Here is a 16,866-nt window from a genome sequence, read left to right on the forward strand (position 1 = left end):
AACAAAAAGGTGCTCTATACGGTTCAAGTCCATTCCTTTTCTCGTTAAAAAAGTTCATCTAAAGAGAAAACTTTCAAAAGTAGTTTTATGATACTTTTGTCTTATACAAAACCTATTTATGATATATCAATCACTTTTCCAATATTTAATTAATATTTTATAATATATCAACCATCGTGCTGCACTAGAATCAAATATAAGAATTCAGAAGATATCGTTTTTTGAGTATTCTTAAACTAAATAATAATTTTTGTATTTATTTTAATTTTAGCTACATCGTGAATAAAACTGGAAGGTTTGAACTGAATCAAAATGGTTTAGTTGTTTGATGGGAACATGGAGCTCAAAGGAAAACCAGAGATAGGTGTCTTCATCATCGTTTAGGTCAGTTTGATCTTCAGCAGCATCACCACCTTCATCAGCACTATGAACGTATTAGAGCATGATTATCGGGGTTGCTTAGATAGGTTGCTTAAATTAATTTTGATTAAAAAAATAAAAAATTACCTTTTAATTCAAGAACCGTAGTTTAATTAAGAACAATAAGATACGTCGCTTATCTCCTCCTCTCTCATCTCTATCTCTATCTCTCTCTCCACTTCTTGATATCAGTCGATTTCTATTCCAAAATATCGTGATTGATCTCTTCTCCTGGGATGATCTCGTCGTCGTCTTTGATCGTCTCGAGGGATAGGGATTGGGTTCGATCGCCTCACCGCGTACGTCACCGTCTTCTCCTCCTCGCCGCCGTCTAGACATGGGCCTTTGGTGGTCCGTTCGGTTTCGATCCGGGTGATTCGGATTTTCGGATTTTTGGTGTTATGCTCATAAGTACCATTTGGTTTTTACTACTTATCGGATCGGATTCGGTTCGGTTCCTTCCGGGTTCGGTTCGGATCGAATTTAACCAATGTTTAAAATCGTGCAAAAATATATTTTTAACAACCTCGAAAATTGACCAAATTTTTTTTTAAAATATATAAATTATTTACAAATCTAATTAAAAATTAGTTAAACTATCTAAATTAACTAAAAAGTATTCAAAATAACAAACAAAACAAACTACAAAAATATTTTGAATACTCTAAAATATTTAAATCACCTTAATATACATAAAAACATTAACATATTTAACTAATTTCGGATATCTTCGGATCCTAATTCGGATTTCGGTTCGGTTTGGATTATAACCAAAGTCCAAAGTAGTAAGCTCATAAGTCCCATTCAGATATTTTTGTAAAACAGTTCGGATTCGGTTTCGGTTTTTGCGGTTCGGGTTATGATCGGTACTTCGGGTTGAGTTAAAAACGCCCAGGCCTACCGCCGCCCTTGTTCTGATCCAAAAGCTCCTTCACCGGAAGGCTAACCTCTCCGACGGGCTTATCGCCGGCGATGGGACGATCAGCCACGATCACGATGACTAAGGTGAGGCTTTAACTTAGTTAGTAAAGAGATATTCTGCAAATCTTATTGATAGTTTCGTGTTGTGGCTTTTGTAAATCTTATTGATGGTTTCGACAGAACCGAGCCTTCACATGGAGGTAGAGGGAGAAGATGAGTTCAGGGAAGAGTATGCTTGCCCCTTCTGCTCAGACTATTTTGATAGCGTCTCTCTCTGCTGCCACATAGACGAAGATCATCCCATGGACACTATCAATGGGGTAAAGCAATATCAAAAATCTAATAAATGTCTCATCACATGGTTCTTAGTAGATTAGGCAAACAACTAGAGAAAATCAAATTGTAATTAAATCCATCCTGTCCGAAAATCATTGACATAGAGAACCAAGAATGGAGAAAAGTTTCTGTCTTTGAGGCATTTGAGTCTCATGGTGGTGCTTTATTTGATCAAGCGTGTGTGTGTTAGTTTATGTGTAAGAGTTTTGTTTTTTGGTTTAGGTATGATGAACTTTGTCAAAAGTTGGAATCTTTGATTCTTGATTTACAACAAGACATACAAAAAACTTGTTTTTGGTAAAACGTTGTTTATTACATATCTCCAACTTTTATTACATATCTCCATGTTCCTTCTGATCCCATTTATGTTTGTCGTGTAACCACAAGAATGGAACACACTTTTAGTAGTTCTATCTTTTTTTCAAGTCTCTGTTTTGTTTTATTTTTGTAGTTGTGCCATCTCTGATTGTTTGCTTTTTGTTTATGATGGAAATGCAGATAACTTCTTGGGGTTTGAGGAGGTGGTCTTCTTATTCCCTGGAGGATGGTGATAGGCCATGGCGTGCTTATTATAGGAGGAAGAAGGGGTCAGCTGGAGGAGTGTTGGATGATAACCAGTTGGAAGATTAGACGGATGAGGAATTGAGCTGACGTGGAAGTTTATGGAGGGAACTTATGAGGGTATAAATACTAAAGAGTGTTTACTGTTGTGATTATGCAAATTGTAATTGAGTACTTGCTTGACGTCATGAGTCAGCAAAGGTCGCTATGAGACCTAGAGTATTATAGTTACATTTGTACTTGGTTTACATATTGATAAAGAGGAATTACGGTTGAGATTCATAACAAATTGGTGCGTTCGTGATACTGGATCGAAAATTCATGGCGGCGTGGCGAGCTCGGAGATTCCGATCGATTCGTCGATGGCGAGATTACAAGACGATGTCGAGTTTTTGCGGATTGGATGCGATAAACTGGCTCGCGCGAGTCGAGATTCAACAGATCGCTTCAATTCATTGGAGAAACAGATCATCAACATTGGATCGGAGTCGAATCTGAAGATCAGAGCTCTAGAACGACAAATGGTGTTGATCAGTAGTACGTTGGCTCGAATCAAAGCTCAGGCGTTTGTTCCGCAGCGAAGCGGCAAAGAAATCGCGTCTGATTCTTTGGATCGTGATCCTCAGATACCGATCCTTCCTTCTGCACCGGGACAGTCTCAGGAACAGTTAGGTTATCGCGGAATTGGAAATTCTTTAGCAAATCGTGATTCGATGTTGAAGAAAGTGGATATGCCTGTGTTCTCTGGTAAGTTGCCTTTTGACTGGATCTCGAGAGTAGAGCGTTTCTTCAGGATTGGAAATTACAATGAGGAGGAGAAGCTTAACCTGGTGTCATTGAGTTTAGAAGGTGCAGTGTTGAATTGGTTTAATGGTGAGGTGGTGAGCGAGCCTTTTACGATCTGGCATCAGTTCACGGAGAGACTCTTGGATCGTTTTTCGGGGTCAATTGACGATGAACCAGCGGCACGCTTATTCTGCCTTCAATAAACAGGGAGATCACTGATTATGTCAATGAGTTTAAAGCCTTACGGAATCAAGTGACAGGGATTAGCGAGAGCAATCTGATCAAGGTGTTTTACAATGGACTCAAGCCAGAGATGAAAGAAGTGATCCGTATGAAAGAACCTCAAGGCTTAACAAATCATAAGTTAGCTGTGTTGAAGATGCAAAGCACCAATTTTTGTAAAGTGATGGGGTCTGAGAGGCAAGGTGGATATCGTTCGAATGCAAATCAACACGCAACGGGCTTTCAGAAGAGAAGCGTGTTTGTTCCTGATAAGACTGTTGCTGTTCAGAGTGATAAAGCATGTCAGGATAAACCAGCTCTGCGACCGAGACAATATCATACTGACGCTGAATTAGACAAAATGAGAAAGGAAGGAATTTGTTTCAAGTGTAAAGGGAAATGGTTTCGGGGTCATCCTTGCAGTAGCCCTGAACTGCAGATTATGTTGGTATCAAATGGGTTAACGTTGGAGGTATTGGAGGAGAGTATGGTGGAAATGATCGAATTGGAGGATGAAGAGGTGCATGCGGCTCCACACGAGTTGATGACATTGTCATTCAATGCTTTTATGGGCCGTACTTCACCAACAACAACCAGAGTGCGTGGGAAAATTGGGAAGATGGATGTGGTGATGTTATTGGATAGTGGTGCTTCTCATAACTTTGCATCACCATCTCTTATGACTAAGTTGCATATTATGTCAGCTGCAACACCAGAGTTGGAAATCACATTGGGCACTGGAGTTTCAGTGAAAGGAATGGGAGTGTTTCAGTCTGTGCCCTTTGGAATTGAGGAGTTGCGATTAACTTCAGACTTTATTGCGTTGGAGTTGGGCAATATTGATCTGGTGCTTGGTGTTCAATGGTTACGCACATTGGGAAAGGGTTTAGTGGATTGGGAGGAGCAAGTATTTTTTTTTTGGCATGAGGGCTCTTGGGTGACAATACGAGGAGATCGTTCTTTGCATGACACCCCTACTCTGCAGATGCTGCATTGTTATCGCTCACATGCAGTTCTACTATTAGTTGGAGAGTTTGCTAATACAGAAGTGACGGTGGAAGAAACGATTCCTGTAGAGCTCAAGGGGGTGCTTCAGAGGAATGAACACATCTTTGATATACCACAAGGGTTACCACCTGAGAGGGGTCACGAGCATGCTATTACGTTATTGTCTAATTGTGGTCCTGTCAGTGTGCGTCCTTACTGGTATCCTCACGCTCAGAAGGAAGTCATGGAGAAGATGGTCAAGGAGATGCTAGAAGCAGGTATTATCAGACCTAGCCGGAGTCCATTTTCAAGCCTTGTTTTGCTTGTGAAGAAGAAGGACAAGTCTTTCAGGTTTTGTGTGGACTATCGTGCAGTAAATAAAGCCATGGTATCTGATAAATTTCCTATTCCTCTCATCGACCAGCTTTTGGATGAGTTGCATGGTGCAAAAGTTTTTTCAAAGCTTGACCTTCGTTCTGGCTACCACCAAATCCGTATGCGAGCGGAAGACATTGATAAAACAGCGTTTCGCACTATGGATGGTCACTACGAGTTTCTTGTTATGCCATTTGGTTTAATGAATGCACCAGCTACGTTTCAGGCGCTTATGAATGAGATCTTCAGTCCATTTCTGAGGCGTTTTGTTCTGGTATTCTTTGATGATATACTAGTTTACAGCGCGACAATGGAGGATCATGCTATTCATCTTCAACAAGTTTTGGAGGTTCTTCATCAACAAAAGCTTTTCGCCAACAGAAAAAAATGTTCCTTTGGTCAGGAGTCCATTGAGTATTTAGGACACATTATTACAGCTAAAGGGGGTAGCTACAGACCCGAACAAGACCAAAGCAGTTGCTAATTGGCCTCTTCCTAAAGTCATTAAGGAACTGAGGGGTTTCTTGGGTCTCACGGGTTATTACCGTCGGTTTGTTAAGGATTACGGGACCATTGCTCGACCGCTTACTGAGATGCTGAAGAAAGATCTTTTTGATTGGTCTCCACGGGCACATTCAGCGTTTGAGGCTTTGAAATTGGCAATGACTTCAGCGCCGGTTTTGGTATTACCAGATTTCAATGAGCTGTTTGTCATTGAATCCGACGCCTCGGGGTATGGACTAGGTGCTGTGTTGATGCAGAACGAAAGACCGGTGGCTTATTTTAGTCGCGGCCTTACTGCTCGTGAGCAACTAAAGCCTGTGTACGAGAGGGAATTAATGGCTATAGTTCAAGCAGTGGTGAAATGGAAGCATTATTTGATGGGTAGAAGGTTTGTAGTGCGTACTGATCAGAAGAGCTTAAAGTACTTATTAGAGCAAAGGGAAGTGTCGATGGATTATCAACGTTGGTTATCAAAGTTATTGGGGTATGATTTTGATATTATGTACAAGCCGGGGGTTGAAAATGCTGCAGCAGATGGCTTGTCCCGGATGTCGTTCTCTGCTACATGCACTCATTCTCAGGAGTTGTTAGCTTTGACAGTACCAGCGTCCTTGGAGGTTCAGAAATTGTATAAGGAGGTTGAAACTGATCCGCATATTAACACTTTGCGAGATCAGTTATTAAAAGGAGAATTGAATAAACCGGGGTATAGTATGAAGAATAATCGTTTACATTACAAAGGGAGGTTGCTGATTCCGCGGTCCTCTGCTTTGATTCCTACCATCTTTCATGAGTTTCACTCGAGTGTGATTGGTGGTCATGGTGGTGTTTTGCGTACTAAGAAGCGCATTCAAGAAGTTTTTTATTGGGAGCAGATGTCAAAGGACATTAAGATGTTTGTGGGTGAATGCATGGTGTGTCAGACTCACAAGTATACAACATTGTGTCCTGCAGGATTGCTTCAACCATTACCCATACCTGAGCGAGTGTGGGAGGACATTTCATTGGATTTTGTTGAGGGTCTTCCAACTTCTTCAGGAAACAATGTTATATTGGTGGTGGTGGATCGCCTCAGCAAGTATGGACATTTCTTGGGGTTGAAACATTCTTTTTCAGCCTCGGATGTGGCTCAGTTGTTCGTGAAGGAGCTTGTGAAACTTCACGGATTTCCACAGTCAATTGTGTATGACAGAGACCATGTGTTTTTGAGTTCGTTTTGGCGCGAGTGTTTTCGTTTGGCAGGCACAAAATTGAAGTTCAGTACTGCGTATCATCCGCAAACTGATGGGCAAACAGAGGTACTGAATCAAGGGTTGGAGACGTATCTTCGTTGCTTTGTGTCTGCGCATCCGAAGAAGTGGTTCTCGTATTTGGCGTGGGCTGAGTACTCGTACAATACAAGCTTTCACACCGATATCCAGTGTTCGCCTTTCAAGGTTATGTATGGTAGGGATCCACCTCATTTGTTGTCGTATGAGCGTGGGTCTACTGGCAACTATGAGTTGGAGAAGGCTTTGCTTGAGAGAGATGCGTTGTTACGGGATATTAAAACTCATCTGCTTCACGCTCAATAGCTGATGAAGAATAATGCGGATAAGCACAGGAGGGATTTGCAGTTTAATGTGGGTGATTTGGTGTTTCTTAAGCTCCGTCCGTACCGTCAGAATTCAGTTACTAAGCGTTTGTGCAAGAAGCTTGCGGCACGGTACTATGGGCCTTTTCGGGTTTGGGCGAAAGTGGGTAATGCAGCGTATCGTTTGGAGTTACCGGTGGAGTCTAAAATTCATCCTGTGTTCCATGTTTCACAACTGAAGCAGGTGTTGGGGCATGGTCATGAGGTTATGCCTTTACCATCGGTATTATCAGCTGAAGATGAGTTGGTGATTGAGCCGGCGGATGTGTTGGATTCTCGTTATGATGGAGAGGGACATTTGGAGATTTTGATTCAGTGGAAAGGATTGCCTGATCATGAGTCGTCGTGGGTTCGTATGCGTGAAGCTATGATGGAGTTTCCAGCTGCTAAGCTTGAGGACAAGCTGAATCTTCGTTCGGGGGGTATTGATAGGCCGTGGCGTGCGTATTATAGGAGGAAGAAGAGGTCAGCTGGAGGAGTGTTGGATGATAACCAGTTGGAAGATTAGACGGTTGAGGAATTGAGCTGACGTGGAAGTTTATGGAGGGAACTTATGAAAGTATAAATACTAAAGAGTGTTTACTGTTGTGATTATGCAAATTGTAATTGAGTACTTGCTTGACGTCATGAGTCAGCAAAGGTCGCTATGAGACCTAGAGTATTATAGTTACATTTGTTTGTTTTCTTTTCTATAAGAATTTGTATTTTTTGCATACACTTAGCTATTGTTAATCAATTGCATACACATTGTGTAGTGTCATTACTATGAATTTGTATGCAATTGATTAAGGTTCCTAATCTCAGTCTCTCTTTCAACGCAATAGCTAAGTGTCTAGATTAGAGCAAATACTTCCCCTAAGTTTGCTATCTTTGACTGTATTCTTAATGATTTATTCGAAGATGTTTGAACTTAGTGTGTTTGTTCGCAAAACTAATAATCTGATATGAGAAAATGATCATCCCTCCTAATGTAAGATATAAGATTAAGAACAATCTACACTTTTTGCTATATTTAACATCCTCGAACCGAAAGTACAAGAACGAAAAAGTGCCGCGCAGTCACGCAAATCAATCTCTAGTAGTACTTTATACTTAACACTGTTGGATATGAAATTTAAAAAAAAACAACAAAATAACTTGAAGATCAAACTTCAGACACAAAAGTAAAGATACAAACCACAAAATAATAAAACTGTAAGCATTGAGAACCAGAAACTGACGATACAAACTTTATATATTATTTTAAATTAGAGACTGAAATTAAGAGAATGAAAATTGAGATTCACCTTGTTGTGAATTGTTCTTGAATCATCTACTCCAAAACACTGAAACCTTTGGCGACATATCGACGCCACAGCTTCTTTCATTGACTCCGGTCCACATACCAACACTCCTATACTTGACCATCCTCTCAAGCTCGTCTCAAACTCCGACAATATCTCTGTGAGGAGAAACAAGAATGCCATACAGGCTAAAGAGACATTAAAACTAAAAAATGTAAACGCAAATCCACTGGTACCTTTGAATTTGGGCCTTTCTCCGATATGTATCTCATGTTCCTCGATAGGAACAATTGGTGTTGACTCAGTAAAGTTACTTCCCTGTGGGTTTACTTCTTCTTTAGTCATTCTTAGTGTTTCTCTGCGTTGTCGTCTCCACTGTAGGATAATTGCAGCTAAACCACCGATTGTCATAGCTATAACGTAAGCGACAATGATAACCAAATCGGGTACCCATGAAGGAACCTTTTCTTTAGCTGTCGTCATTGTTCCTGAAGCAGCTAATTTCATAGAGTTTGAATGCTTCTTGTGCTCATTCGGTATAAAGAAATGGCTTAAACCGATGAGTAATCCGAGAAACGTCAGCAAGGCTACAAGAACTAAAGTAGCAAGGCGTCTGAAACTTTCATGTCCAAGAATTTGGAATCTTGAAAAGTCCTCGTCCGTTCCAACATGAATAGTCTGAACTTGTGACTGTGCCAAGTACTCTTTTAGTGTTGTTGGTCCATTGGAATGCTTTTTTTCTTGAGTGACAAAAACTTTAATCTTAAGATTTAAGTTGTGGATCGGGCGAAAGAGTATAGGGGATACTGGAAGCAACATGTTAATGTCTTGGAATGTCCTGACCGAAAACACGAGCTGCACGCTTTTTGGAGTTTTGAGGCGGTTTTCGCAAGCCAGTTCCTGCAAAATGTTTAGAAATGGCGTAATCCCTATTCCCCCCGCCACAAGGAAAAGAGTATCATACCTGCTGCCATACACGTCAATACTTTAGGTTTAAGCAATATATTAAACTTGAGCTGACGGAAGTGTTTTAGCAACCTGAGGAAATCTACGGAGACAGGTCCATAAGGACCTTCTACTCTTATGGTAATGTTGTTAATCTTAGTATTCGAATCTGCAGCTTCTTCTAATTTCTTGTAAACAGAATCTGTCCATTTGCCTTCACATTTCATCATAACAGACATTGTGTGTTTGTCTACACTAGAGCTCGATGTAATACTAAAAGGATGCCATTGAAACTGCGAGATCGACGGAATGTTCATGAATATAAAACTCGAGGGAGCATAGTTAAGCCCTGCAAAATACCAAGAATTCTCACCAAATAAAAAAAACTTTTCATGTGTAAATTTTGATTACGGAAGAAATCTAGTTTCTTAATGTTTAAATCAGGTTTGTCATAAATTTCCAACTTAAAACCGATTGACATTAAATGTATTTGTGGTAACTTTTTATATATAACTTAAGCTTTTTTTTAAATTTCCAATGTGGGATATTTTATTGTTAATATCTTACTTGGGTCCTTTGGCAAACACTACAAAAAAAGTTGCTATTGATAGCACATGATTATAGCTCGTTTTACTGAACTGCTGTACTAGATGACTTAAAAAATTTATTATTATAGAATAGCGTTCCGTTAACGCTATGATAGAGTTTAAGTAAGCGGGAAAATAAAATTAGTTTTCCGCGAAACACTTAGTGAAAATCCCTAATCTAATTACACTTCCCTCTCTTTCTATTCGTTGTTTCCCTCTAATATCTCTCCTTATCCCCTTTTTTCCCCTTTTTTCTATTGAACCCTAAAAACTCTAATCGATTTCCCTAAGAAATCTTCTCCGCCGTCGCCACAACTCTTCGATTCAACTCCGATTCTCCATCTCGAAGGTATCGGAGGTTCACATTTCGACATCTCTGTCGATTTGAGCTCAAATCGTATCGAGGATTTCATCTCCTTTTCATATTTCTTGGTTGCTTTGATTTGTTGTTTGCTTCGAGTTCGATTCATAGCCACATTATCTTAGGGTTGTTGTTTTAGATTTACAGTTTAGGGATTCCATTTGCTAAAATATATTTCCTCTCAAGTCTTCGATTTTGTATTGTACTGTAATTGATTCGCTGTGTTATTTGTAGAGTACTCTGTCTTATACTGATTTGTGTTTTGCTTTGAATAAAACGTATGTGTTATTTCCTCTGAATCTGAGGACACCTTAACAAAGACTTTATGTTACTAAAGGTTTACATTTAGGTTCGAACAGAGAATGGTTGACAAAACATGGGTGCATCTAAGCAGGTAATGTACTTCATTATATTTGTTAGGTTTTAGTTGTTGTGTAGATAGTTAACTTAGTTTAACTTTTTTGCTTTTCATTGTGTATTGTAGAGTTGATCCTGCATACGAGAGAGGGGCTTCAAAGTTCGTACATGATGTTGCTTCAGCTCTGGGAGGGATTGATATGATCGTATGTCCTTGCATTGACTGCCGAAATATAGATCGTCACTCAGGAAGTGTAGTAGTTGATCATCTGGTTACGAGGGGAATGGAGGAAGGTTATAAGATGAGGGCTGATTGGTATCTACATGGAGAACTGAACTCAGATATAGAAGGTGCAAGCAGAGCAAGTGAATGGAATGATGAGATCTTTGGGTTATACAGAGCTGCTGAGTGTTTCGATGAAGAGTTAGCTGACACGGGGGATTTATCTGATAAGGCAGAGGGAGACGACAAGAAAGAAGACGAGTTCTTGGCAAAGCTAGCTGATGCTGAAACACCCCTGTATCCGAGCTGTGTCAACCACAGTAAGCTATCTGCCATTGTTTCCTTATTTAGACTGAAGACTCAGAATGGGTGGTCTGACAAGAGCTTCAACGATCTGCTTGAGACATTGCCGGAGATGTTACCAGAGGAAAATGTTCTTCACACATCACTGTATGATGTGAAGAAATTTTTGAAATCCTTTGACATGGGTTATGAGAAGATTCATGCATGTGTCAATGACTGCTGCTTATTCAGAAAGAGGTTCAAGAAGCTTGAGAAGTGTCCAAAATGTAAGGCTTCAAGATGGAAGACTAACATGCATACCGGTGAGAAGAAGAAAGGCGTCCCACAGAAAGTATTACGTTACTTTCCCATAATACCGAGACTGAAGAGACTGTTCCGCTCTGAGGAAATGGCTAAGAACTTGAGGTGGCACTTTAGCAACAAGAGCAGTGATGGAAAGCTTCGTCATCCTGTTGATTCAGTGACATGGGATCAGATGAATGCTAAATACCCTGCATTTGCAGCTGAAGAAAGGAACCTGCGGCTTGGACTTTCAACAGATGGATTCAATCCATTCAACATGAAGAATTCGATGTATAGTTGCTGGCCTGTTTTGGTGGTAAACTATAACTTGCCACCTGACTTATGCATGAAGAAGGAGAACATCATGCTTTCACTGTTGATTCCTGGTCCACACCAGCCGGGTAATAGTATAGATGTCTACTTAGAACCCCTCATTGACGATCTGAACAGTCTGTGGAACATTGGAGAGTTGACATACGACGCTCTGACTCGATCAACATTTACTCTTAAGGCGATGCTGCTCTGGACCATCAGTGATTTTCCAGCTTATGGGAATCTCGCAGGCTGCAAAGTAAAGGGTAAAATGGGGTGTCCGTTATGTGGGAAAAAGACAGATAGCATGTGGCTAAAGTTCAGCAGAAAACATGTCTACATGTGCCATAGAAAGGGTCTGCCACCAACTCATAGTTTCAGGGGTAAAAAGAAATGGTTTGACGGCAAAACTGAACAAGGAAGAAGGGGAAGAATACTATCTGGCCGTGACATTTCTCAGCATCTAAGAAATTTCAAGAATGAATTTGGAAATTTCAAAGGATCTGCAAGTAAGAGAAAAAGGCTACAGTGTTCTGATAATTTAGGCTCTGATAGTGAGGCTTTATCGAGTGAATCAGAGGAAGAGGAAGATGAAGAAGTTCAAGTAGATGAAGATGAGTTGTCTAGATGGAAGAAGAGGTCAATCTTCTTCAAGCTACCTTATTGGGAGGTAAGAAGGTTATCTCATTTGCTTAAATGGTTTTCTATTGTGATTGTCTTTTGTTTAACTTGAGCATTTTGTATTGTTTCTGCTATGAGTAGGAACTTCCGGTCAGGCACAACTTGGATGTAATGCATGTGGAGAGAAATGTAGCTGCCAGTTTAGTGTCAACGCTATTGCACTGTGGGAAATCAAAGGATGGTCTTGCAGCTCGTAAAGATCTTGAGGAACTTGGTATTAGGCCGGAGTTACACCCTAAAATTCAGGGGAAACGCACATATCTTCCTCCAGCACCATGGTCTCTATCGAAGGCGGAGAAGAAGATCTTCTGCAGGCGTCTATTCGACTTCAAAGGGCCAGATGGCTATTGTTCAAACATATCAAGAGGTGTCTCATTAGATGACTGCAAAGTGACAGGGTTGAAATCACATGACTACCATGTGTTAATGCAACAACTTCTGCCCATTGCACTTAAAGGGCTGTTACCTAAAGGACCGAGACTTGCAGTTTTTAGGTTATGTGCATTCTTCAATCTGTTGTGCCAGAGAGTGATTGACAGGGAGAAGCTTTTGGTTATGGAAGCTGAGGTTGTCGAGACTCTCTGCTTGTTTGAAAGATTCTTTCCTCCAAGCTTCTTTGATATCATGCTCCATCTGACTGTCCATCTAGGAAGAGAGGCTCGGCTTGGTGGTCCGGTCCACTTTAGATGGATGTACCCATTTGAAAGGTACGTTAGATATATATGAGTAAGTTAAATTTAACCATTCTGTTGCTGAACTATATATATTGGCATTTGTTTCAGGTACATGAAAGTCCTTAAAGACTATATCAGGAATCCTGCAAGACCAGAGGGGTGTATAGCTGAGTGTTATCTAGCTGAGGAATGTATCAGGTTTTGTAGTGACTTTTTGAAGAAGACAACAAATGTCCAAGAGAAAGTAGATAGAAACATAGAGTATGAGAACAATTCTATCTTAGAAGGTCGTGCAATAGGAGCTAAAAGTTCAACTCCTACTACGAAGTCTCCAGCAGCTAATCAGGTAATATTTTTTGGTTTGTTTCTTTCAATAATCTGGTTATATATATATTAATCTGAAGATATAAACTGAATCAGAAATGCAAACTGATGGCTATTGGTGGGAAGAAACAAGTTGTGGCTGAAGGAAGAGTGCATTCAACAGACCCAAATCAAATGGTCCATTTTGTACGCCTCGGTCCGAATGCAGCAAGAGTGTGGGTAGATTCAGTGACTGTGGATGATGCAGAAGTTTGGAGGAAATCAGATGAAATAGAGTGTTTGAAAGATGCTCATGGTTCATCCATCGCATGGCCAGTTGATAAATTGGTCATCTTTTAAGCTGTTGTAAGTGTAATGCTTTGTGTTTTGAACTTGCATATGTAACTACTTAACTGATGATATTTCGATTTCTTGCAGGCTGCAGGGGAATGAAGAACTTTGGTCCAGACTTAGCTAGCTAGTTTTAAGCTAGGTAATGAACTTATGTACTATCTTGTCTCTTAGGAATTTTCGGTGTGTTTTCAAACTTTATATGTTATCCCTTATGTCTACTGAATGGTTATGTTTGCTACGTAATGTATGAATGGTTATGTTTCTGTTATGAGTTCTATTTTGCTATTGAAAATGTGGAAATCTTACCAAATCATAGCTCTCAGACAAAATAACAATAGCAAAAAAAAAACAGTTGTAATCTCAAATCATAGCATTTAATATTTCCTACCAACAGAGGTATCATAACATATTACAAAGCAATAACAAGTTTTGGTATAGCACTTATCAACAGCTCTTATTAAAATATGCGTTTGCTATTGTAGAAGACCCTACCATGGCACAACATATGCATCGTAGAAAATTTGTAACATAAATAACTCGTGTTGTAGTTTCGTTACTAACAACATCTATTTATTGCTATCTATACGCACATATCTTAGCGTCACTAAAAAACGCTATCGTTACTAGGGTACCTATGATGGCTGCCGTATACATAGCATTTATGATTTCGCTATCAAACCTCTAATATAGCATATTTCTCGCGCTAACAATGTACATATTTCTTGTAGTGAAAACAAGCTCAACGGCTTTGCATGAGTAGAGACGAGCAGAAAGAACGCGGCTTTCGGATCGTGATTGAACAATCCGAAGTGTCTTGTCAAGTCCAAAGAGAAACACTCCAGGGAGAATCCAGTAGAAGTGACGATCACCAGCATGAAACAAGAAGGATACAAGAAAAACAGTATACAAATGGTGTGTGTAATAAAATGTTTCAAAACATTTCCTACGAATTTGTGGAAGTGATGTGATCCACATCAGCAATCCTATTACAAGACTGATCCCTCCAGCCACATATACTCGACCCGTTCTCTGCCATTTCCAAACCTGTTCTTTTTTGTTTTTACCACAAGAAAGCAGTCAGGAACATTAATATATGACTGTTATTAGGAATATTAAGATTACCTCTTCTTCGATGTTATGACTAATACCCCATATGAACAGAGTGCTTCCACCATGAACCAAAGAAAAAAGACTAAACCGGTGCCGAGCCAGACATGATATTTTACAGAAGCTGCAAACTGAATGTTGAGTAACCGGAACATCGAGAGTCCCCTCAAGACAGGAAAGAGAAGCAGAGAGAGACATGCTTCGGCTAATAGACCAAACCTTGTGGCAACTCTAAAGTACTTAAGCTGCCATCTGAAAATATAACAAACTCAACAAAGTTAATGGATTCTGTATTAAAGAGCTGAAATATATGGATCTGGAGAGAGGTTTTACAAGTCAAGATTAATGGTTTTGACAGGCATCAGCTTCTTGAGATCATTATTAACGCGAACATAAAAGGTCCAAGCTAGAAAAACTAGGAACAAAATAACAGCAATGATCTCGAAACAAGACACAATCCCAATGAAGCTATTGATAATGGCTGGCCTTGAGACAGTAATAGCTGCACTCCTCCCTCCTCTACGAGTAGACAAATTACAACATCAGTTTGTCTAAACTCAAGTTGGCGGGTCTTGATATTTACTTATATTTAATTACTAGTCTTAAAGACGAAAAATATTCAATACCTTGTTAGACGATGATGTTGCGGCAGTAAACTCAAGTAAATGAGTCCAATTATAGAAAGAGCAATAGGAGGGAATGAGAACACAGCAAAGCTGAGGCCTGATGAGTTATAGTTGGAGAAATGAAAGATGTATAGAAGTGAAATAAGAAAAGATTAGTGGTTTATTTGAGGGTTAGTTACCGTAATAGCCGAAGAAAGTATGCTTGAAGGTATCTTCAGCTTGACGCCAAGATTGTATCCACACAGTAGTTGGTTTTATGATCCAGAGAGAAATCCAACTGATAAGTAAGAGATTCATGAGTAGTCGGAGCACAAGTAGTGTCAACATTTTTCCCATGTTTCTATTTACTTTTTAGTTAGTTCCAATGCATTAGGGTGGTTTGGTTTTGAAGCATCTTCCAATTTCTCTTTATATGGTATCAAAAGAAAGGAGACCCAATAATAAGGCACCACCACTATATCACAACTTGATTTCACATAAATGCATATTCTACTCCTTTCACTCTCAAGAGATATAGATTTCCGAGTAATGGAATTTAGAGTAAAGGAAAAATAGAAGAAAGAGTTGAAAAACTGAAAATGATTGAAAAGTCTGTAGAATTAAAGAGGGAACCTAACACTAAAACCCAATAAAAAAGGTAAAAAGTAAAAAGGTCCAAACAGAACAAGACAAAAGAATCCAGCGAAAAATTGCAGGAAATATTTTCCTTTAATCATTTCATAAAACATATCTTTACTTTTTCTGTTGTTATTGGTCTGAGTAAAAGAAAATTGACAATATCGATAGTTGATCATCATATGTAATAGAATTAGAAATTATATGATGATGTAATGTGTTATCCAGTATTAAAAAATATTCGACAATAATAAATTTTCTTTAAAAATATAATCATTATTTTTTTTGTCAACTAATTTTTTTAACATTAGATATATGATCGTATAATCTCTACTTCATCTATCCTAAAAGTGAAGTATAAATGAAAAATAACTTTGATTTCTTTTCATTATTTACGATTCCATGCCACTGATTTTAATTAAAGACATTTTGCTAATTTATCCAACTCATTTCACACAAGGCTCATTAGCAAAGCCCACTGCGTTTTGTACAACATTTTAATGAGTCTACATTTTGTTTATATTTATATTGACCTAATTGCCTTATATCTAACCATCTCTAACCATTAGACTAATACTCATATTTCACATAACCACAAACTTAATATACACATGACATCCTTTAAAACAAAATTGAAACAAGAGTTTGTATAATCCATTGCCAAATTCACATATGAATAACCTAAAAACCAAAACCAATATATGTCAATAATTTTGTAACTTTAAGAATCTTTCTAAACCGGACATTATGTATTACATTAAATATCCCAAGTACAAACCAGTCGGTTTGTTTAATCTATTGACAAATTCACTTCCAATTAAAAACCATTCGATTTGCCTATTTATTTAATTCTTTATATTATTGATGAATATTACTCCATATGTATATAGAATCTTAAATTTCAAACATAAAATAGAGATTTATAAAGATTTTACGCAATAGATTTTGCACCTACCATTAAAATAATAAATCAGATAATATCAATTAAAAAACTGTTAAGATTAACTAACTATTCCTTAAATATTTAAATATCTTAATTATTTAACATAATAATCCCCTACATTTAAGCTCTCATGTTTAAAACTAACTAGAGCTTGACCCGCACGTC

General features: G+C 38.8%; 3 protein-coding genes across 4 annotated transcripts; 1 reads left to right on the forward strand and 2 right to left on the reverse strand.

The window, feature by feature from the left end:
- Positions 1-7,794: 7,794 nt before the first annotated feature.
- On the reverse strand, positions 7,795-9,553 carry LOC125577591 (ferric reduction oxidase 8, mitochondrial-like). The gene is made up of 4 exons (XM_048739049.1): positions 9,541-9,553; positions 9,067-9,322; positions 8,265-8,992; positions 7,795-8,186 (listed from the first exon to the last, which is right to left on the reverse strand). Exons 2-4 carry the CDS (start codon positions 9,288-9,290, stop codon positions 7,993-7,995), a joined length of 1,146 nt encoding a protein of 381 aa, XP_048595006.1. The 5' UTR covers positions 9,291-9,322; positions 9,541-9,553; the 3' UTR covers positions 7,795-7,992.
- A 730-nt stretch (positions 9,554-10,283) lies between these two features.
- On the forward strand, positions 10,284-13,509 carry LOC106359135. Its single transcript, XM_048740471.1, has 6 exons — positions 10,284-10,315; positions 10,406-12,068; positions 12,161-12,786; positions 12,862-13,099; positions 13,174-13,404; positions 13,495-13,509. The coding sequence occupies exons 1-6, from the start codon at positions 10,284-10,286 to the stop codon at positions 13,507-13,509; spliced, it is 2,805 nt and encodes a 934-aa protein (XP_048596428.1).
- A 336-nt stretch (positions 13,510-13,845) lies between these two features.
- Positions 13,846-15,689, reverse strand: LOC106435186 (ferric reduction oxidase 8, mitochondrial). 2 transcript variants are annotated; one of them, XM_048739050.1, is made up of 5 exons: positions 15,323-15,689; positions 15,144-15,240; positions 14,851-15,036; positions 14,533-14,769; positions 13,846-14,459 (listed from the first exon to the last, which is right to left on the reverse strand). In XM_048739050.1, exons 1-5 carry the CDS (start codon positions 15,477-15,479, stop codon positions 14,354-14,356), a joined length of 783 nt encoding a protein of 260 aa, XP_048595007.1. In that variant the 5' UTR covers positions 15,480-15,689; the 3' UTR covers positions 13,846-14,353. The 2 variants fall into 2 exon arrangements, with proteins under 2 accessions (XP_048595007.1, XP_013731508.2); XM_013876054.3 differs by having other exon boundaries at positions 13,846-14,454; positions 15,323-15,676.
- Positions 15,690-16,866: the final 1,177 nt, after the last annotated feature.

This window comes from Brassica napus, chromosome A9 (genome assembly GCF_020379485.1).
Source record: "Brassica napus cultivar Da-Ae chromosome A9, Da-Ae, whole genome shotgun sequence".
NCBI lineage: Eukaryota > Viridiplantae > Streptophyta > Magnoliopsida > Brassicales > Brassicaceae > Brassica > Brassica napus.

What these genes read in the sequence shown, in the direction of transcription:
- LOC106435186 (XM_048739050.1), bottom strand. Translation starts at nt 15,479, where the DNA reads ATGGGAAAAATGTTGACACTACTTGTGCTCCGACTACTCATGAATCTC. An exon ending in CAACATCATCGTCTAACAAG is followed by an intron (nt 15,037 to 15,143) that starts GTATTGAATATT and finishes GTCTACTCGTAG; the next exon opens with AGGAGGGAGGAGTGCAGCTA. An exon ending in AAAACCATTAATCTTGACTT is followed by an intron (nt 14,770 to 14,850) that starts GTAAAACCTCTC and finishes TTATATTTTCAG; the next exon opens with ATGGCAGCTTAAGTACTTTA.
- LOC125577591 (XM_048739049.1), bottom strand. Translation starts at nt 9,290, where the DNA reads ATGAACATTCCGTCGATCTCGCAGTTTCAATGGCATCCTTTTAGTATT. An exon ending in GTCTCCGTAGATTTCCTCAG is followed by an intron (nt 8,993 to 9,066) that starts GTTGCTAAAACA and finishes GTATGGCAGCAG; the next exon opens with GTATGATACTCTTTTCCTTG. An exon ending in AGAAAGGCCCAAATTCAAAG is followed by an intron (nt 8,187 to 8,264) that starts GTACCAGTGGAT and finishes TTCTCCTCACAG; the next exon opens with AGATATTGTCGGAGTTTGAG.
- LOC106359135 (XM_048740471.1), top strand. Translation starts at nt 10,284, where the DNA reads ATGGTTGACAAAACATGGGTGCATCTAAGCAG. An exon ending in ACATGGGTGCATCTAAGCAG is followed by an intron (nt 10,316 to 10,405) that starts GTAATGTACTTC and finishes TGTGTATTGTAG; the next exon opens with AGTTGATCCTGCATACGAGA. An exon ending in TGGATGTACCCATTTGAAAG is followed by an intron (nt 12,787 to 12,861) that starts GTACGTTAGATA and finishes CATTTGTTTCAG; the next exon opens with GTACATGAAAGTCCTTAAAG.